This window comes from Chiroxiphia lanceolata, chromosome 1 (genome assembly GCF_009829145.1).
Source record: "Chiroxiphia lanceolata isolate bChiLan1 chromosome 1, bChiLan1.pri, whole genome shotgun sequence".
NCBI lineage: Eukaryota > Metazoa > Chordata > Aves > Passeriformes > Pipridae > Chiroxiphia > Chiroxiphia lanceolata.
This window is the reverse complement of record NC_045637.1, coordinates 722,835-744,094: the sequence shown is the minus strand read 5'-3', so window position 1 is coordinate 744,094 and position 21,260 is coordinate 722,835. Positions and strand designations below refer to the sequence as shown.

At 60.5% G+C, this 21,260-nt stretch overlaps 1 protein-coding gene across 1 annotated transcript; it reads left to right on the top strand.

The window, feature by feature from the left end:
• Positions 1 to 3: 3 nt before the first annotated feature.
• Positions 4 to 15,320, top strand: PPP1R16A (protein phosphatase 1 regulatory subunit 16A). Its single transcript, XM_032700491.1, is given in 19 exon segments — positions 4 to 107; positions 110 to 155; positions 157 to 309; positions 2,456 to 2,590; positions 2,592 to 2,643; positions 7,257 to 7,337; positions 7,339 to 7,403; positions 7,491 to 7,589; positions 7,695 to 7,735; positions 7,738 to 7,815; positions 7,919 to 7,969; positions 7,972 to 8,041; positions 8,192 to 8,202; positions 9,784 to 9,932; positions 10,012 to 10,028; positions 10,030 to 10,135; positions 12,135 to 12,249; positions 12,375 to 12,388; positions 14,967 to 15,320. Coding segments are annotated over 19 exon segments (1,668 nt in total). The 5' UTR covers position 4; the 3' UTR covers positions 15,249 to 15,320.
• Positions 15,321 to 21,260: the final 5,940 nt, after the last annotated feature.

Here is a 21,260-nt window from a genome sequence, read left to right as displayed (position 1 = left end):
GGTGATGCTGCTGGCGGAGCCGCGTCTCCCCACGGCTCCTTCCCGGCGGCGGGAGGCGGCGCCCTTCACCAGGGATGGTGATTCGGCCATGGCGGAGCACGCGGAGCTGCTGCGGAGATGCCGGCGGTGTCCCGGCTCAGCACCCCGGAGCGGCTCCCACGCCCAGAAACGGCGGCACAGCAAGCAGCTCAAGAAGTGGGCGCAGGCGGAAAAGGAGGCGCCGGGAACGAAGGCGGAGCCGAGAGGAAGAGGGGGGGCAGGAGGAGGAAGAGCGCGCAGCAGCGGCGGCCCTGGAATTCCCGGGAAGGGGTGACGTTCCCGCCAGCTCACTCCTGGCGCCGCCCGCACGACGCCGAGGAAGGTGGGTGGGTGTGTGTGTCGGGGGGGAGTTTCCCGGAATTCCCCCCAAAAAAAATCGGGGCGGGAAATGCAATCCTGATTTTTTTTTGGCTCCTAACTATTCCCTGGGAAGGAGTGGGAGGCCAGGCCGGGGCGTGTGGGGGCCTGGATCCCGCTTTTTCCGGGGGCGTGGAATGCGGCGGTGCCGGATCCTCGGCGGGGCCGGGGATGCTCGGGAATGCCCACGGTGTCTGTTGGGATCCTTGGATATTGGGATACTTGGGGGTTCCATTGGATGCTGCTGGGATCCCTGGATGCTCGGGATTGCCACTGGAATCCCTGGAAGTGCCCTTGGGTGATCTGTGGTTCCGTTGGAATTCTTCATGGTTCCATTGGATGGTTGGGAGTGCCACTGGAATCCTTGGGAGTGCCACTGGAATCCTTGGGAGTGCCACTGGAATCCTTGGAAGTGCCATTGGGATTCTCTGTGGTTCCATTGGGATTCTCCATGGTTCCATTGGGATCCTTGGGAGTGCCACTGGAATCCTTGGAAGTGCTATTGGGATACTTGGGGTTCCATTGGATGCTGCTGGGATCCTTGGGATGCTTGGCAGTGCCACTGGAATCCTTGGAAGTGCCATTGGGATTCTCCGTGGTTCCGTTGGGATCCCCATGGTTCCATTGGGATGGTTGGGAGTGCCATTGAAATCCGTGGAAGTGCCCTTGGGATTCTCTGTGGTTCCATTGGGATTCTCCATGGTCCATTGGATGCTGCTGGGATCCCTGGGATGCTCGGGAGTGCCACTGGAATCCCTGGAAGTGCCCTTGGGATTCTCCATGGTTCCATTGGGATTCTCCATGGTTCCATTGGGATGGTTGGAAGTGCCACTGGAATCCTTGGCAGTGCCACTGGAATCCTTGGAAGTGCCCTTGGGATTCTCCATGGTTCCTTTGGGATTCTCCATGGTTCCATTGGGATTCTCCATGGTTCCATTGGGATTCTCCATGGTTCCATTGGGAGCTTGGGAATACCATTGGAATCCTTGGAAGTGCTATTGGGATACTTGGGGGTTCCATTGGGATGCTGCTGGGATCCCTGGGATGCTCAAGAGTGCCATTGGAATCCTGGGAAGTGCCATTGGGATTCTCTGTGGTTCCGCTGGGATTCTCCATGGTTCCATTGGGATGCTTGGCAGTGCCACTGGAATCCTTGGAAGTGCCACTGGGGTGCTCAGTGGTTCCCTTGGATTCTCCATGGTTCCATTGGGATGGTTGGGATTGCCAATGGAATCCTTGGAAGTGCCTTTGGGATTCTCTGTGGTTCCATTGGGATTCTCCATGGTTCCATTGGGATGCTGCTGGGATCCCTGGGATGCTTGGCAGTGCCACTGGAATCCTTGGAAGTGCCCTTGGGATTCTCTGTGGTTCCATTGGGATTCTCCATGGTTTCCCTTGGGATCCTTGGCAGTGCCACTGGAATCCTTGGAAGTGCCATTGGGATTCTATGGTTCCATTGGGATTCTCCATGGTTCCATTGGGATGCTGCTGGGATCCTTGGGATTCTTGGCAGTGCCATTGGAATCCTTGGAAGTGCCCTTGGGGTGATCTGTGGTTCCATTGGGATTCTCCATGGTTCCATTGGGATCCTTGGGAGTGCCACTGGAATCCTTGGAAGTGCTATTGGGATACTTGGGGGTTCCATTGGGATGCTGCTACGGGATCCTTGGGATGCTTGGCAGTGCCACTGGAATCCTTGGAAGTACCCTTGGGATTCTCTATGGTTCCATTGGGATTCTCCATGGTTCCCTTGGGATGCTCGGCAGTGCCATTGGAATCCTTGGAAGTGCCATTGGGATTCTCTGTGGTTCCATTGGGATTCTCCACGGTTCCATTGGGATTCTCCATGGTTCCACTGGAATCCTTGGAAGTGCCCTTGGGATTCTCAGTGGTTCCACTGGGATTCTCCATGGTTCCATTGGGATCCTTGGGAGTGCCACTGGAATCCTTGGAAGTGCTTTAGGGATACTCAGTGGTTCCCTTGGGATTCTCCATGGTTCCATGGGATCCTTGGGAGTGCCCTTGGGATCCTTGGGAGTGCCCTTGGGATCCTTGGGAGTGCCCTTGGGATCCCCGGTGGTTCCGTTGGGATGCGCGGGGGTTTCCCTGGGAATCTCGGGAATGCCGTCGGATCCCCGGTGCCGGTGGCAGCTCCCGCATTCCCATCCCGTCGCTTCCCAGTGCGGCAGTTCCTGGAGCGGGATCAGCCCCGACCTGTGCAACGAGGGACTGACGGCCCTGCACCAGGTACCGGGGTCAGCCCCGGGAATTCTGACCCCGTGACCCCAGATCCTGGTGTTCCCAGATCCAGGTCCTTCCCATCCTGTTAACCACTGATCCCAGATCCCAGTGTTCCCAGATCCGGGTCCTTCCCATCCCATTAACCACTGATCCCGATCCTGGTGTTCCCAGATCCAGGGCCTTCCCATCCTGTTAACCACTGATCCCAGATCCCACTGATCCCAGATCCAGGTCCTTCCCATCCTGTTAACCACTGATCCCAGATCCCAGTGTCCCAGATCCAGGTCCTTCCCATCCTGTTAACCACTGATCCCAGATCCCAGTGATCCCAGATCCAGGTCTTTCCCATCCTGTTAACCACTGATCCCAGATCCTGATATCCCAGATCCAGGTCCTTCCCATCCTGTTAACCACTGATCCCAAATCCCAGTGTCCCAGATCCGGGTCCTTCCCATCCTGTTAACCACTGATCCCAGATCCCTGTGTTCCCAGATCCAGGTCCTTCCCATCCTGTTAACCACTGATCCCGATCCTGATATCCCAGATCCAGTTCCTTCCCATCCTGTTAACCAGTGATCCCAGATCCCTGTGTTCCAGATCCAGGTCCTTCCCATCCTATTAACCACTGATCCCAGATCCCGGTGTTCCCAGATCCAGTTCCTTCCCATCCTGTTAACCAGTGATCCCAGATCCCGGTGTTCCCAGATCCAGTTCCTTCCCATCCTGTTAACCACTGATCCCAGATCCAGGTGTTCCCAGATCCAGTTCCTTCCATCCTGTTAACCACTGATCCCAGATCCTGGTGTTCCCAGATCCAGGTCCTTCCCATCCTGTTAACCACTGATCCCAGATCCTGATATCCCAGATCCAGGTCCTCCCATCCTGTTAACCAGTGATCCCAGATCCCGGTGTTCCCAGATCCAGGTCCTTCCCATCCGTTAACCACTGATCCCAGATCCCTGTGTTCCCAGATCCGGGTCCTTCCATCCTGTTAACCACTGATCCCAGATCCTGATATCCCAGATCCATCCTTCCATCCTGTTAACCACTGATCCCAGATCCCAGTGTCCCAGATCCAGGGCCTTCCCATCCTGTTAACCACTGATCCCAGATCCCACTGATCCCAGATCCTGATATCCCAGATCCGGGTCCTTCCCATCCCATTTCCATCCAGTGATCCCAGATCTCAGTGTCCCAGATCCAGGGCCTTCCCATCCTGTTAACCACTGATCCCAGATCCCACTGATCCCAGATCCTGATATCCCAGATCCGGGTCCTTCCCATCCTGTTAACCACTGATCCCAGATCCAGTGTCCCAGATCCAGGTCCTTCCCATCCTGTTAACGTGCTCCCAGATCCCAGTGCCCAGATCCAAATCCTTCCCATCCTGTTAACCAGTGATCCCAGATCCTGGTGTTCCCAGATCCAGGTCCTTCCCATCCTGTTAACCACTGATCCCAGATCCCAGTTGTCCCAGATCCGGGTCCTTCCCATCTCATCTCCATCCAGTGATCCAAATCCCAGTGTTCCAGCTCTGCATCCTTCCCATCCCATCACTGAAGTCCCAATGTCCCAGTCCAAGTCCTTCCCATCCCATCTCCATCCAGTGACCCAATCCCAGTGTCCCAGATCCAGGGCCTTCCCACCATTAACTGAGTCCCAGTGTCCCAGATCCAGTCCTTCCCATCCCATTATTTTGCAGTGCTGGATCCTGGTGTTCCCAGATCCAGGTCCTTCCCATCCTGTTAACCCTGATCCCAGATCCTGATATCCCAGATCCAGGTCCTTCCCATCCTGTTAACCACTGATCCCAGATCCCGGTGTTCCCAGATCCAGGTCCTTCCCATCCTGTTAACCACTGATCCCAGATCCTGATATCCCAGATCCAGATCCTTCCCATCCTGTTAACCAGTGATCCCAGATCCTGGTGTTCCCAGATCCAGGTCCTTCCCATCCTGTTAACAGTGATCCCAGATCCCGTGTCCAGATCAAGGTCCTTCCCATCCTGTTAACCACTGATCCCAGATCCTGGTGTTCCCAGATTCCGTCTTCCCATCCTGTTAACCCTGATCCCAGATCCTGATATCCCAGATCCAGGTCCTTCCCATCCTGTTAACCACTGATCCCAGATCCCGTGTTCCCAGATCCAGGTCCTTCCCATCCTGTTAACCCTGATCCCAGATCCCTGTGTTCCCAATCCAGGTCCTTCCCATCCTGTTAACCACTGATCCCAGATCCTGATATCCCAGATCCAGGTCCTTCCCATCCTGTTAACCACTGATCCCATATCCGGTGTTCCCAGATCCAGTCCTTCCCCATCCCATCAGCATTGATCCTGGTGTCCAGATCTGGGTCTTTTCCATCCTGGCTCCATTGGGTGATCCCAGATCCTGTGTTCCCAGATCCAGGTCCTTCCCATCCCTTAACCACTGATCCCCCAGATCCTGATATCCCAGATCCAGGTACCTCCCATCCCGTTAACCAGTGATCCCAGATCCTGATATCCCAGATCCGGTCCCTCCCATCCCATCAGCATTGTTCTTGTTGTCCAATCTGGGTCTTTTCCATCCTGGCTCCATCATGGTGATCCCAGATCCTGGTGTTCCCAGATCCAGGTCCTTCCCATCCTGTTACCACTGATCCCAGATCCCGGTGTTTCCCAGATCCAGGTCTTCCCATCCTGTTAACCACTGATCCCAGATCCCAGTGTTCCCAGATCCAGGTCCTTCCCATCCTGTTAACCACTGATCCCAGATCCTGGTGTTCCCAGATCCAGGTCCTTCCCATCCTGTTAACCACTGATCCCAGATCCCGGTGTTCCCGATCCAGGTCCTTCCCATCCTGTTAACCCTGATCCCAGATCCCGTGTTCCCAGATCCAGGTCCTTCCCATCCTGTTAACCACTGATCCCAGATCCTGGGTGTTCCCAGATCCAGGTCCTTCCCATCCTGTTAACAGTGATCCCAGATCCCAGTGTCCCAGATCAGGTCCTTCCCATCCTGTAACCACTGATCAGATCCTGGTGTTTCCAGATCCAGGTCCTTCCATCCTGTTAGCCAGTGATCCCAGATCCTGATATCCCAGATCCAGGTCCTTCCCATCCTGTTAACACTGATCCCAGATCCTGATATCCCAGATCCAGATCCTTCCCACCATCAGCATTGATCCTGGTGTCCCAGATCTGGGTTTTTCCATCCTGGCTCCGTCAGGTGATCCCATATCCTGGTGTTCCCAGATCCAGGTCCTTCCCATCCCATTAACCACTGATCCAGATCCTGATATCCCAGATCCAGGTCCCTCCCATCCGTTAACCAGTGATCCCAGATCCTGATATCCCAGATCCGGTCCTCCATCCCATCAGCATTGTTCTTGTTGTCCCAGATCTGGGTCTTTTCCATCCTGGCTCCATCAGGTGATCCCAGATCCTGGTGTTCCCAGATCCAGGTCCTTCCCATCCTGTTAACCAGTGATCCCAGATCCTGGTGTTCCCAGATCCAGGTCCTTCCCTCCTGTTAACCAGTGATCCCAGATCCTGGTGTTCCCAGATCCAGGTCCTTCCTATCCTGTTAACCACTGATCCCAGATCCCTTTCCCGGATCCAGGTGATTCCCATTCCATTAATCACGGTCCTGGTGTCCCAGCTCCAGGTGTTTCCATCCCAGCTCCATCTGGTGATGCCAGATTCCAGTCCTGGATCGAGGGTTCTGGTGTTCCCAGATCCGGGTCCTTCCCATCCTGTTAACCAGTGATCCCAGATCCCAGTGTCCCAGACCGAGTGTTTTCCATCCCGGCTCCATCAGGTGTTCCCAGATCCTGGTGTTCCCAGATCCAGGTGTTCCAGATCCAGGTGTTCCCACATCCGAGTCCTTCCCATCCTGTTAACCAGTGATCCCAGATCCCAGTGTTCCAGATCCGAGCTCAGGGTGCCAAATCCCAGAGCCAAATCCTTCCATCCCAGTTCTGTTTGGTGATCCCAGGCCCTGTGTCCCAGATCCAGGTCCTTCCCTCCCATTAACCAGTGATCCCAAATCCCAGTGTCCCAGATCCAGGTCCTTCCCATCCCTTAACCAGTGCTGCCACATCCCAGTGTCCCAGATCCAGGTCCTTCCCATCCCATTAACCAGTGATCCCAAATCCCAGTGTCCCAGATCCAGGCCCTTCCCATTCCATTATCCAGTGATCCCAAATCCCAGTGTCCCAGCTCTGGGTCCTTCCATCCCATTAACCGGAATCCCAGTGTCCCAGATCCAGGTCCTTCCCATCCCTCTCCATCCAGTGATCCCAAATCCCAGTGTCCCAGATCCAGGTCCTTCCATCCCATTAATTTGCAGTGCTGGATCCTGGTGTCCCATCCGTGTCGTTCCCACCCCATCTCCATCAGGTGATCCCAAATCCCAACATCCCATCTCCCCTCCTTCCCATCCCTTAACCAGCACCCCCATCCCATCCCATCCCATCCCATCCATCCCAATCCCATCTCACCCCATCCCATCCCATCCCATCCCACCCCATCCATCCCATCCCATCCCGCTCCATCACCCCCTTCCCACCTCCATCCCCGGGCTATCCACGGCATTCCCGGCCCATCCCGACCCATCCCAACCTCGCCCCATTCCCAGTGCTGCATCGACGACTCCGGCCCCGTGGTGTCCGTGCTGCTGGACGCCGGCGCCGACGTGAATTCCCGGGACAACAGCGCTGTGGACGCCCCTCCACGCCGCCGCCACCTGCGGCCACCTCCGCCTGGTCCAGCTGCTCATCCAACGGTACCGCGGGAATCGCCGGGATGGGGACGGAACCCCGGGGTGACCCCCCCGGGGGGCGTTTCCTGACCCTCGGGATGTCCCGGCCAGCGGCGCCGACCTGCTGGCCGTGAATTCCGACGGGAACATTCCCTCGACCTGTGCGAGGACGAGGCCACTGGATTTCCTGGAGAGCGCCATGGCGAGCCGGTTGAGCGGAAAACCGGGAACGGCGACGGGAATGACGGCGCCGGGGGGCCACCGGGGTCGCTCCGTCACCCGTCCCCTTCCCGTTTCCCACCAGGGATCACCCAGGCGCATCGAGGAGGCTCGGGCCGCCACGGAGCGCTCCATGATCGGGAAATCCGGGAGCTGGCGCGGGCGGGCGCCGACCTGGACGCGCCGCGGGGACACGGAGCCACCTTGGTGAGCGCGAGTGACACCCCCCTCCCCGAGGGGCCACCGACCCCTGAGCTGTCCCCCGCTCATCTCTGTGTCCCCCCAACTCGTCTCTGTGTCTGTGTGTCCCCATTCCCCAGCTCACGTGGCAGCAGCCAACGGGTACCTGGAAGCGGCCGAGCTGCTCCTGGAGCCCGCGCCGGCACCGACTGCCGGGACGAGGACGGCTGGCAGCCCCTCCACGCCGCGGCCTGCTGGGGACAGTGAGGCCACTTTTGTGCCCCCCCCCCCCCCCCAAAAAAAGGGCAGGGACGGAGAAACTGCTCAGAAAGTTTCCAGTCTAACGAGCAGGAGGCATCTTAATTGATTACGGGTCATCCCGGACGAAAACGCTTCGTCCCGGCAACTCCCAGCTGGAATTTTAGTACCGTTTTTGCCAAGGAATTGCGTCACACACCGCGTGAATATTCTATTATTGCAATGTGCATTTTTAATATTCGGAACGGGAGGAGTTTAGGGGGCGTGGCCTTCAATTGGGGGGAATTTGAGGGGTCGTTCCTGTTCTTCGGCCTCGCGAACTCTTGTCCTTTCTTCCACCGTCATCATCAACTCCTGAGGGGTCCTTCCTGTTCTTCCTCTCGTGAACTCTTTTTCTTTCTTCCCACCATCATCACCATCATAAACTTCTGAGGGTCATTCCTGTTCTTCGGCCTCGTGAACTCTTGTTCTTTCTTCCCACCATCACACATCATCCTCCTAGGGTCGTTCCTTCCACTCATCTCCATCCAGTGATCCCAAATCCCAGTGTCCAGCTCTGGGTCCTTCCCATCCATCAACTGGAGAGTCCAGTGTCCCAGCTCTGGGTCCTTCCCATCTCTTAACTGGAGTCCCAGTGTCCCAGATCCAACTCCTTCCCATCCCATCTCCATCCAGTGATCCTGAATCCCAGTGTCCAGCTCTGGGTCTTCCCATCCCATTAACTGGAATCCCAGTGTCCCAGATCCAAGTCTTCCCATCCCATTTCCATCCAGTGATCCCAAATCCAGTGTCCAGATCCAGGCCTTCCCGTCCCCCTCCATCCAGTGATCCCAAATCCAGATGTCCCAGCTCTGGGTCCTTCCCATCCCATCCAACTGGAGTCCCAGTGTCCGTCCAGGTCCTTCCCATCCCTCTCCATCCAGTGATCCCAAATCCAGTGTCCCAGCTCTGGGTCTTCCCATCCCATCTCCATCCAGTGATCCCAAATCCCACGTCCCAGCTCCTGGTCCTTCCCATCCCATCTCCATCCAGTGATCCTGAATCCCGGTGTCCCAGCTCTGGGTCCTTCCCATCCTATTAACTGGAGTCCCAGTGTCCCAGATCCAGGGCCTTCCCATCCATTTCCATCCAGTGATCCCAATCCCAGTGTCCCAGATCCAGGTCCTTCCTCCCATCTGTATCCAGTGATCCCAAATCCCTTGTCCAGCTCTGGGTCCTTCCCATCCCATTAACTGGAATCCCAGTGTCCAGATCCCATCCTTCCATCCCATTTCCATCCAGTGATCCCAAATCCCAGTGTCCCAGATCCAGGTCCTTCCCATCCTCTGTATCCAGTGATCCCAATCCCAGTGTCCCAGCTCTGGGTCCTTCCCATCCCATCAACTGGAGTCCCAGTGTCCCAGATCCGGGTCCTTCCCATCCCATACCGAGTGATCCCAAATCCCAGTGTCCCAGATCCAGGCCCTTCCCATCCCATCTCCATCCAGTGATCCCAAATTCAGTGTCCCAGATCCAGGCCCTTCCCCTCCCATCTCCATCCAGTGATCCAAATCCCAGTGTCCCAGATCCAAGGCCCTTCCCCTCCCATCTCCATCCAGTGATCCCAAATCCCAGTGTCCCAGATCCAGGTCCTTCCCATCCCTTAACTGGAATCCCAGTGTCCCGATCCAGGTACTTCCCATCCCTTATCCAGTGCTCCCAAATCCAGTGTCCAAGATCCAGCTCTTCCCACCCTGTCTCCATCCAGTGATCCCCCCACCGCTTTTCCCGCCTCTCCATCCCGTTTTTCCTTTTTCCCATTTTCCCCCATTTTTCCCCCCTCCAGGTGCAGCTGGTGGAGCTCTGGTGGCTCACGGCGCCGACCTGGGCGCCAAATCCTGCTGGAGAACGCCCCTGGTGGGTTGGGTTTATTTTTTGGGGTCGGGGGTGGCCCTGGGGGGTTCAGGTGACCCGGGTGACCCAGGGTGTCCCCCCAGACGTGTGTGGTGACGAGGATTCGGGCCAAGCTGCTGGAGCTGAAGCACAAACACGCGCTCATGAAATCCCAGGAGAAGCACAAATCCCTCCTCCAGCGCCGCACTCCAGCGCCGGCAGCCGCGGTGGGTGAGCCCGGAGGGGACAGATCCAGGGCCTTCCCACCCCATTGAGTCCCAGTGTCCCAGATCCACGGCCTTCCCCCATTGATCCCAGTGATCCCGATCCAGGGCCTTCCCACCCCATTGAGTCCCAGTGATCCCAGATCCAGGGCCTTCCCATCCATTAACTGGGAGTCCCAGTGTCCCAGATCCAGGGCCTTCCCACCCCATTGAGTCCCAGTGTCCCAGATCCAGGGCCTTCCCACCCCATTGAGTCCCAGTGATCGAATCCCAGTGTCCATCCAGGGCCTTCCCATCCCATTACCATCCAGTGATCCTGAATCCCAGTGTCCCAGATCCAGGGCCTTCCCACCCCATGAGTCCCAGTGATCCCAGATCCAGGGCCTTCCCACCCCACTGAGTCCCAGTGATCCCAGATCCAGGGCCTTCCCACCCCATTGAGTCCCAGTGATCCCAGATCCAGGCCTTCCCACCCCATTGAGTCCCAGTGATCCCAGATCCAGGGCCTTCCCACCCATTGAGTCCCAGTGATCCCAGATCCAGGGCCTTCCCATCCCTTTAACTGGAGTCCCAGTGATCCCAGATCCAGGGCCTTCCCACCCATTGAGTCCCAGTGATGCTGAATCCCAGTGTCCCAGATCCAGGGCCTTCCCATCCCATTACCATCCAGTGTCCTGAATCCCAGTGTCCCAGATCCAGGGCCTTCCCACCCCATTGAGTCCCAGTGATTCCAGATCCAGGGCCTTCCCATCCATTGAGTCCCAGTGTCCCAGATCCAGGCCTTCCATCCCATTAACTGGAGTCCCAGTGATCCCAGATCCAGGGCCTCCCTCCCTTAACTGGAGTCCCAGTGATCCCAGATCCAGGGCCTCCCACCCCATTGAGTCCAGTGATCCCAGATCCAGGGCCTTCCCATCCCATTAACTGGAGTCCCAGTGATCCCAGATCCAGGGCCTTCCCATCCATTGAGTCCCAGTGATTCCAGATCCAGGGCCTTCCCATCCCATTGAGTCCAGTGATCCCAGATCCAGGGCCTTCCCACCCCATTAACTGGAGTCCCAGTGTCCAGATCCAGGGCCTTCCCACCCCATTGAGTCCCAGTGATCCAGATCCAGGGCCTTCCATCCATTGAGTCCCAGTGATCCCAGATCCAGGGCCTTCCCATCCCATTGAGTCCCAGTGATCCCAGATCCGTGTCCTCCATCCATTAACTGGAGTCCCAGTGATCCCAGATCCGGGCCTTCCCACCCATTGAGTCTCAGTGATCCCAGATCCAGGGCCTTCCCATCCCTTTAACTGGAGTCCCAATGTCCCAGATCCAGGGCCTTCCCACCCCACTGAGTCCCAGTGATCCCAGATCCAGGGCCTTCCCACCCCATTGAGTCCCAGTGATCCTGAATCCCAGTGTCCCAGATCCAGGGCCTTCCCATCCCATTACCATCCAGTGATCCTGAATCCCAGTGTCCCAGATCCAGGGCCTTCCCACCCCATTGAGTCCCAGTGATTCCAGATCCAGGGCCTTCCCATCCCATTGAGTCCCAGTGTCCCAGATCCACGTCCTTCCCATCCCATTAACCAGTGATCCCAAATCCCAGTGTCCCAGATCCAGTCCTTCCCATCCCTCTCCATCAGGTGACCCCGAATCCCAGTGTCCCAGCTCTGGGTCCTTCCCATCCCATCAGCTGGAGTCCCCGTGTCCCAGATCCGTGTCCTTCCCCTCCCATCTCCCCAGTGCTCCAAATCCCATGTCCCAACTCCAAATCCTTCCCATCCCATTAACTGGAGTCTCAGTGTCCCGATCCAGGTCCTCCCCTCCCATCTCCATCCAGTGATCCCAAATCCCAGTGTCCCAGCTCCTGGTCCTTCCCCTCCCATCCATCCAGTGATCCCAAATCCCAGTGTCCAGCTCCGAGTCCTTCCCTTCTGGCCCTGGGTCCCTCCCTGCCCGGTGCCCCCCCGGTGCCGCTCCGGGGTGCCGCTCCATCCCGGATTCCTGCTGGCAGGAAGGTTGCGCAGGGTGAGCGTGTCCGAGCGCTCCAGCCTCTACCGGAGGAGCACGAGCGAGAGCCATCGTGTGGCAGCGAGGGGGCGCGGGGACAGCGAGGACGAGGACAGGGACAGGGACGGCACCGACACCAGGCACCGGCACGGAGAGTGAGGGACAACCGGGTGGGATAATGGGGTGGGACAGTGGGGACAGGGACAGGGACAGGGACAGGGACAGGGACGCACGACACGAGGCACCGGCACGGAGAGGTGAGGGACACCAGGGTGGATAATGGGGACAGTGGGGACAGGGACAGGACAGGGACAGGGACAGGGATGGCACAGACAACGAGGCACCGGCACGGAGAGGTGAGGGACATGGGGGGACACCAGGGTGGGACAGTGGGGACAGGGACAGGGACAGGGACGGCACGACACGAGGCACCGGCACGGAGAGGTGAGGGACATGGGGGACAATGGGGGGACACCAGGTGGGACAGTGGGGACAGGGACAGGGATGGCACAGACATGTGGCACCGGCACAGAGAGGTGAGGGACATGGGGGACAATGGGGGGACACCAGGTGTGACAGTGGGGACAGGGACAGGGACAGGGACAGGGACGGCACCGACACGAGGCACCGGCACGGAGAGGTGAGGGACATGGGGGACATGGGGGACAATGAGGGGACAGTGGGGACAGGGACAGGGACAGGGATGGCACGGACACGAGGCACTGGCAGGGAGAGGTGAGGGACACCAGGGTGGGATAATGGGGACAGTGGGGACAGGGACAGGGACAGGGACAGGGACCGGGACGGCACAGACACGAGGCACCGGCATGGAGAGGTGAGGGACATGGGGGACAGTGGGGGGACACCAGGGTGGGACAGTGGGGACAGGGACAGGGACAGGGACAGGGACAGGGACAGGGACGGCACGGACATGAGGCACCGCACGGCGAGGTGAGGGACATGGGGGGACAGTGGGGACAGGGACAGGGATGGCACAGACACGACCCGGCACGGAGAGGTAGGGACACGGGGGTGGGATAAAGGGGTGGGACAGTGGGGACAGGGACAGGGACCGGGACAGGGACGGGGAGGGCACAGCATGTGCCACAGCAGAGAGGTGAGGGACACTGGGTGGGATAATGGGGTGGGACAGTGGGGACAGGGACAGGGACAGGACAGGGATGGCACGGACATGAGACACCGGCACGGAGATGAGGGACACCAGGGTGGGATAATGGGGACATTGGGGGACAGTGGGGACAGGGACAGGGACAGGGGGATGGCACGGACACGTGGCACCGGCACGGAAGGTGAGGGCATGGGGGACAGTGGGGGACAGTGGGGACAGGGACAGGGACAGGGATGGCACAGACATGTGGCACCGGCACGGAGAGGTGAGGGACATGGGGGACAGTGGGGGGACACCGGGGGTGGGACAGTGGGGACAGGGACAGGGGGGACACGTGGCATCAAGGAGAGGGTCCCAGGGGATGGGACACCAGGTGAGGGGCCCCAGGGGGTGTGACACTGGGAGTCACTGGGTGGGTTTGGGGTGACACTGGAGTCCTGGGGGATGAAGGTGACACTGGGAGTCACTGGGGGGGTTGGGATGACACTGGGAGCCACTGGGGGGATGAAGGTGACACCAGAAGTCACTGGGAGGGTTTGGGGTAACACTGGGAGTCACTGGGGGGAGCAGGAATTGGGTCCCCAGGGGAGTGGGGACACTGGGAGTCACTGGGGGGATGAAGGTGACACCAGAATCACTGGGGGGGAGTGGGGTGACCTGGGAGTCACTGGGAGGGGGGAATTGGGTCCCCAGGGGGTTGGTGACACCAGGAGTCACTGGGGGGGGAGTGGGGTGACACTGGGAGCTACTGGGGGGATCAGGGTGGCACTGGGAGCCACTGGAGGAATCAGGAATTGGGTCCCCAGGGGAGTGGGACACTGGGAGTCACTGGGGGGTTGGGGGACACTGGGAGTCACTGGGGGATGAAGGTGACACTGGAGTCACTGGGGATTTGGGGTGACACTGGGAGTCACTGGGGGGATTGGAGTGAGGTCCCCAGGGGGGTGTGGGGACACTGGGAGTCCTGGTGGGATTGGGGTGACACTGGAGCTACTGGAGGGGTTGGGGTGCACTGGGAGTCACTGGGTGGATTGTGGTGACACTGGGAGTCACTGGAGGGGTTGGGGTGAGGGTCCCCAGGGGGGGGGGACACTGAAGGGGGGGGAATTGGGGTGAGATCCTGGGGGGTTGGGGCAGTGGGGACACTGGAGGGAGGTTCCCCTGTCCTGGTACACCAAGGAGGGAAATTGGGGTGAGGGTCCTGGGGGACACTGGAGGGAGGGTCCCCAAGTCCTGGTGACACCAAGGGGGGGGATCAGGGTGAGGGTCCTGGGAGGTTGGGGACAGTGGGGACACTGGGGGGATCAGGTGAGGGTCCCTCTTCCTGGGAACACTGGAGGGAGGGTCCCCATGTTCTGGTGACACCAAGGGGGGGAAATTGGGGTGAGGGTCCTGGGGGGGACTGGGGACACTGGGGGGGATCAGGGTGAGGGTCCCCCTGTCCTGGTGACACCAAGGGGGGATCAGGGTGAGGGTCCTGGGGGACACTGGAGGGAGGGTCCCCTGTCCTGGTGACACGGGGGGGGGAGGGGGATCAGGGTGAGGGTCCTGGGGGCTGGGGACACTGGAGGAGGGTCCCCATGTTCTGGTGACACCGGGGGGGGGGATCAGGGTGAGGGTCCCCCTGTCCTGGTGCCACCGGGGGGTCCCCACCCCCTCCCCCTCCCCCGCCTTGGTGCCACCGTGTCCCCTCTCCCTTCCCCCAGGACCCCTCGGTGCCCTCCCCCGCGGACCCCCCGAGCCCCCTCCCCCGCAACGGCTCGGCGGTGTCCCCTCGCCCCCGGGGGTGTCGGGGGGGACCGGTGCCCCCCCCAGCACCCCCCGGAGCCCCCCCGCGCCCCCGGCCGGAGGAGGAGGAGGAGGAGGAGGAGGAGGGGGGGACCGGTGCCCCCAACACACCCTGGCCGATCTCACGCGGCTCCGCGCGGCCGCCAAAACGCAGCGACCGCGACTCGACGACCCCCCCCGAACCCCCGACACCCCCTTAGGGGGGGCCCCGGACCCCCCGGAGACCCCCCCGGGGGTTTTGGGGCGCTGGGGACTCGGGGGGACCCCGGAGGACCCCCTTTGCTCCGCCTGACGGCCCCGGCGAGGAGGCGGGCGGAGAAGCAGCGCTGCTGCAAAATGATGTGAGACACCCCCCCCACCCCAATACCCCAAATCGGGGGTTTTGGGGTGCCCCCCACCCCAATGGGGGGTTTTGGGGTCCCCCCCTGGGGTTTTGGGGGGGGTTTGGTGTGTTTTCGGTCTCTTTTCGGCCCCAAATTGGGGCCGGGGTGTGTCTCTGTCGGCGGGATCAAAGCGGGGCCGTTTTGCACCGATCGTCGCGTTTGTGGTTTTTGGGGGGCCCCCAAAATCCAGGGGGGGGGGAGGGAGGGGGAGGGACACCCCCAAATCCACCCCGGCGGTGGTGGGAACCCCCAAACCTCACACTGGGGGGGTATAGGGACCACCCAAACCCACTCTGGGGGTGTCAGGACCCCCCCAAACCCACACCAGGAACCCCCAAACCCACCCTGGGGGTGTCAGGACCCCCCCAAACCCACACCGGGACCCCCAAAACCCAACCCGGGGGGTGTCGGGACCCCTCCAAACCCACACTGGGATCCCCCAAACCCACCCTGGGGGTGTCGGGACCCCCCCAAACCCACACCGGGACCCCCAAACCCAACCGGGGGGTCGGGAACCCCCCCAAACCACACCGGGACCCCCAAAACCCAACCCGGGGGGTGTCGGGACCCCCCCAAACCCACACCGGGACCCCCCAAACTCACACCGAGACCCCTCAAACCCACGCTGGGGGTGTCGGGACCCCCCGAAACCAACCCGGGGGGTCCAGGGACCTCCAAACCTACCTTGGGACCCCCCCAAACGACCGGGGGGTGTTGAAACCCCCCCAAAACCAATCCGGGGGGTCCAGGGACCCCCAAACCCACCTTGGGACCCCCCCAAACCGACCTGGGGGTTTGAAACCCCCCCAAAACCACACTGGGGGTCCAAGGACCCCAAAAGCCACACTGGGGGTTTGGGATGCCCAAACCCCACTGGGACCCCCAAACCCACACCGGCACCTCCCAAACCCACTGGGGTGTCGGGACCCCCCAACCCACACTGTGACCCCCCAACCCACCCTGGACGTCCCAAAATCCCACCCGGACCCCCCAACCCACACCGAGACCCCCCAAACTCACCCTGGGGGTGTCAGGACCCCCCAAACCCACACTGTGACCCCCCAAACCCACCCTGGAGGTCCCAAATTCCCACTCGGGACCCCCCAAACCCACCCTGGGGATGTCAGGAACCCCCAACCCACACAGGAACCCCCAAACCCATTCTGGGGGTGTCCCCCCCAAAACCCTCACCGGGACTCCCAAAACTCACCCTGGGGGTGTCAGGACCCCCCAAACTTCCCTGGGGGGTCCCAAATTCCCACTCGGGCCCCCCCAAAGCCCCACCAGGAACCCCCCAAACTTATCCTGGGGTCCCAAATCCCCCTCGGGACCCCCCAGACCCACACTGGGACCCCCCAAACCCACCTGGGGGTCCCAAATTCCCACTCGAGTCCCCCAAATCCCACTCACCCCCCAAACTCACACCGGGACCCCCCAAACCCACACTGAGACCCCCAAATTCACTCTGAGGGTGTCAGGACCCCCAGACCCACCTGGGGTCCCAAATTCCCACTCGGGTCCCCCCAAACCCACCCTGGGGTGTCGGGACCCCCAAACCCACAGTGGGACCCCCCAAACCCACACTGGGACCCCCCAAACCCCCTGGGGGTGTCGGGACCCCCAAACCCACAGTGGGACCCCCCAAACCCACACTGGGACCCCCCAAACTCACCCTGGGTGTCGGGACCCCTCAAAACCACAGTGGGACCCCCCAAACCCCCCCTGGGGGGTCCCAAATTCCCCCTCGGGCCCCCCCAAACCCCACTGGGACCCCCCAAACCCTCACTCGGGGTCCCAAATTCCCACTCGGGCCCCCCCAAACTCACCAGGAACCCTCAAACCCACACCGGGACGCCCCAAACCCACACTGGGACCCCCCAAATTCACTCTGGGGGTGTCAGGATCCCCAGACCCACCCTGGGGGTCCCAAATTCCCACTCGGGCCCCCCCCAAACCCACCCTGGGGTCCCAAATTCCCACTCGGGCCCCCCAAACCCACACCGGGACCCCCCAAACCCACACTGGACCCCCCAAACCCACGCTGAGGGTGTGAGGACCCCCCAAACCCACCCTGGGGGGTCCCAAATTCCCCTCGGGGCCCCCCAAACCCACACCAGGAACCCCCAAACCCATTCTGGGGGTGTCGGGACCCCCCAAACCCACACCGGGACCCCCCAAACCCACCCTGGGGTTGTCGGGACCCCCCCCAAACCCACACCGGGACCCCCCAAACCCACCCTGGGGGGGGTCCCAAATTCCCCTGGGGCCCCCCCAAACCCCGCAGCTGAGGGGTGTGTGTATTTGGGGGGGGTTGTCCCACGTCCCCACCCTAAACCACCACAACAACTCCCCCCCATTTTAGGGGTGGGGCCCCCCCCTTTCCCCCCCCCCACGGCCCTTTGTGGGTTCCCTCGGGGGCGGGACCCCCCCAAAATCCCCCCCTTTCGGGCTCGGCCCCCCCCCTTTGTGCCCCCCCGCGTTATTCGGGCCCGCGGCAGCTGCAGGGAAAGGTCAGAACCCAGCGGGGTCGCCCCAAAGTGACCCCCCCGACCCCAAAATGCCGCCCCCCGGCACCCCAAAAACCCCCCCGGGCACGGTGAGCTCTTGTGCGGGTTTTTTTTGGGGGGGGGGTTTTTTTTGGGGGGGGGTGGGTGGGGAAAGGAGCCGCCGCCCGGGGCTGGAGGGGCTGATAAGGGGGAAAGGGGCACGGGGGGCGGGGGCCTAATTTGGGGGGAACGGCCCTAAAAGGGAGGAAAGGGGCACGGGAGGGGCCCTAAATTTGAGGGGGTGGGCTAAATTGGGGGGGGGGAGGCCCTAAAAGGGAGGAAAGGGGAACGGGGGGGACCCTAAATTTGGGGGGGGAGCGGCCCTAAAAGGGAGGAAAGGGGAACGGGGGGGGACCCTAAATTTGGGGGAGGGGGGTCTAAATTTGGGAGGGGGAGCGGCCCTAAAAGGAGGAAAGGGGCCGGGGGAGACCCTAAATTTGGGGGGGGAGCGGCCCTAAAAGGGAGAAAGGGCACGGGGGGGGACCCTAAATTTGGGGGAGGCCCTAAATTTGGGGGGGGAGCGGCCCTAAAAGGGAGGAAAGGGGCACGGGGGGGGGCCCTAAATTTGGGGGGGGGAGCGGCCCTAAAAGGGAGGAAAGGGGCACGGGGGTTTTGGGGGGGGTTCGGGGGGTGTGGGATTTGGGGGATCCCAGAGTTGGAAGGGGGGTTGGGGCACCCTAAATGTGGGGGGGGGGTGGGTTTGGGGTTCTCTGTACCGGGGGGCTGTGGGGTCTGTAAGGGGGGGGGTTATAGGGAACCTAATGGGGGTTTTGTGGGGTCTCTAAGGGGGGGGGGGGCTATAGGGACCCCCAATGGGGGTTCGTGGGGTCCTTAATAGGGGAATGTCTGTAGGGACCCCCCATGGGGGGTCTGTGGGGTCTGTAAGGGGGGGGGGGCTATAGGGACCCCCATGGGGGGTCTGTGGGGTCCCAACGGGGGAATGTTTGTAGGGACCCCTAATGGGAGATCTGTGGAGTCCCTATTGGGGGGGGGTTATAGGGACCCCCATAGGGTTTGTGTGGGCCTTAATAGGGAAATGTCTGTAGGACCCCCATAGTGGAGTTGGTGGGGTTCCTATGGGGGGGGGGTTATAGGGACCCCCAATGGGGGTTTGTGGGGTCCCAATAGGGGATGTCTGTATGGACCCCTAATGGGGGGTGTTTGTGGTCCCCAATAGGGGAATGTTTGTAGGGACCCCCATGGGGTCTGTGGGGTCTCCATAGGGGAATTTTTTAGGACCCCAGTGGGGGGTTTGTGGGTCCTTAATAGGGGAATGTCTGTAGGGAACCCTAATAGGGGTTTGTGGGGTCTCCAATAGGGAATGTCTGTAGGGACCCCCAATAGGGTTTGTAGGGTCCTTAATAGGGAATGTCTGTAGGGACCCCAATGGGGGGTTGTGGGGTCCTTAGGGGATGTCTGTAGGACCCCTAATGTGGAGTCTGTGGGGTCCCCAATAGGGAATGTTTGTAGGGACCCCCATGGGGGTCTGTGGGGTCTCCAATGGGGGATAGTCTGTAGGGACCCCAGTGGGGGTGTTTGTGGGGTCCTTAATAGGGGAATGTCTGTAGAGACCCTCAGTGGGGATGTGTGGGGTCCTTAATAGGAATGTCTGCAGGACCCCCTAGGGAGTTTGTGGGGTCCTTAATAGGGAATGTTTGCAGGGACCCCATACGGGTCGTGGGGTCCCCAATAGGGGAATGTCTGTAGGGACTCCCATAGTGGAGTTGGTGGGGTTCCCTATGGGGGGGGGGTTATAGGGACCCCCCAATGGGGTTTGTGGGGTCCCCAATAGGGGAATGTCTGTAGGGGACCCCAATGGGGGGTTTGTGGGGTCCCCAATGGGGAAATGTCTGTAGAGACCCTCAGTGGGGGGTCTGTGGGGTCCCCCAATAGGGCAGAATATGGGTCCCACTGGGGGGGGTGTCTATGGTCCCCCATAGAGGAGGGAGGTCTATGGGTCCCTAATGGGGGGGTCTATGGGGTCCCTAATGGGGGGGTCTATGGGGTCCCCATATAGGGCAGATATGGGGTCCCACATGGGGGAGATCTAGGGGTCCATAATGGGGGGGTCTATGGGGTCCATAATGGGGGGGGTGTCTGGGGTCCCCCATAGAGGAGGGGGGTCTATGGGGTCCCTAATGGGGGGTCGATGGGTTCCCCAATAGGGCAGAATATGGGGTCCCATGGGGGAGACTATGGGGTCCATAATGGGGGTCTATGGGTCCCTAATGGGGGGGGGCTAGGGGTCCCCCAATAGGGCAAATATGGGGTCCACATGGATGGGTCTATGGGGTCCATAATGGGGGGGGCCAAGGGTCCATAATGGGGGGGGGGTTATGGGTCCCCAATAGGGCAGAATATGGGGTCCATAAAGGGGGGGGGGTCTGTGGGGTCCCCCATAGAGGAGGAGGGGTCTGTGGGTCCCTAATGGGGGGGTCTATGGGGTCCCTAATGGGGGGTCTATGGGGTCCATAAGGGGGGGGTCTATGGGGTCCCCCAATAAGGGGTCCCACATGGGGGGTCTGTGGGGTCCCCATAGAGGAGGAGGGTCTATGGGGTCCTAATGGGGGAGATCTATGGGGTCCCCCATATAGGGACGAATATGGGGTCCCACAGGGTGGGATCTATGGGGTCCCTAATGGGGGACGCTGGGGTCTCTAATAGGGGGGGTCAGTGGGGTACCTATGGAGGGTCTGTGGGGTCTGTAATAGGGGGATCTATGGGGTCCCCTATAGAGGTCATTGGGGTCCCAATAGGGGGGGTCTATGGTGTTCCCAATAGGGGGTCTGTGGGGTGCCAATAGGTTATGGGATCTCCAAGGGGGGGGGTCTATGGATCTCCAAGGGGGGGTCTATGGGGTCTCCAATAGGGGGTCTATGGGATCTCCAATAGGGAGTCAAGGGGTCTCCAATAGGGGGGTCAATGGGGTCTCCAATAGGGGGGTCTTGGGGTCCCCAATAGGAGGGTTTGGTGGGGTCCAATAGGGGGGTTAGTGGATCTCCAAGGGGGGGTCTCTGGGGTCCCTAATGGGGGAGTCGGTAGTGACCCCATAGTGAGGAGAGGGGGGGTCTATGGGGTCCCAATGGGGGGAAGTCTATGGGGTCCCTAATAGGGGGGGTCTATATGGACCCCCAATGGGGGGAAGTCTATGGGGTCCCCAATAGGGGGGTCTATGGGGGTCCCCTATATGATGGTCCGTGGGGTTCCAATAGGATGGTCAGTGGGTCCCAAGGGGGGTCTATGGGGTCCCCATAAAGAGGTCTGTGGGGTCCCCAATAGGGGT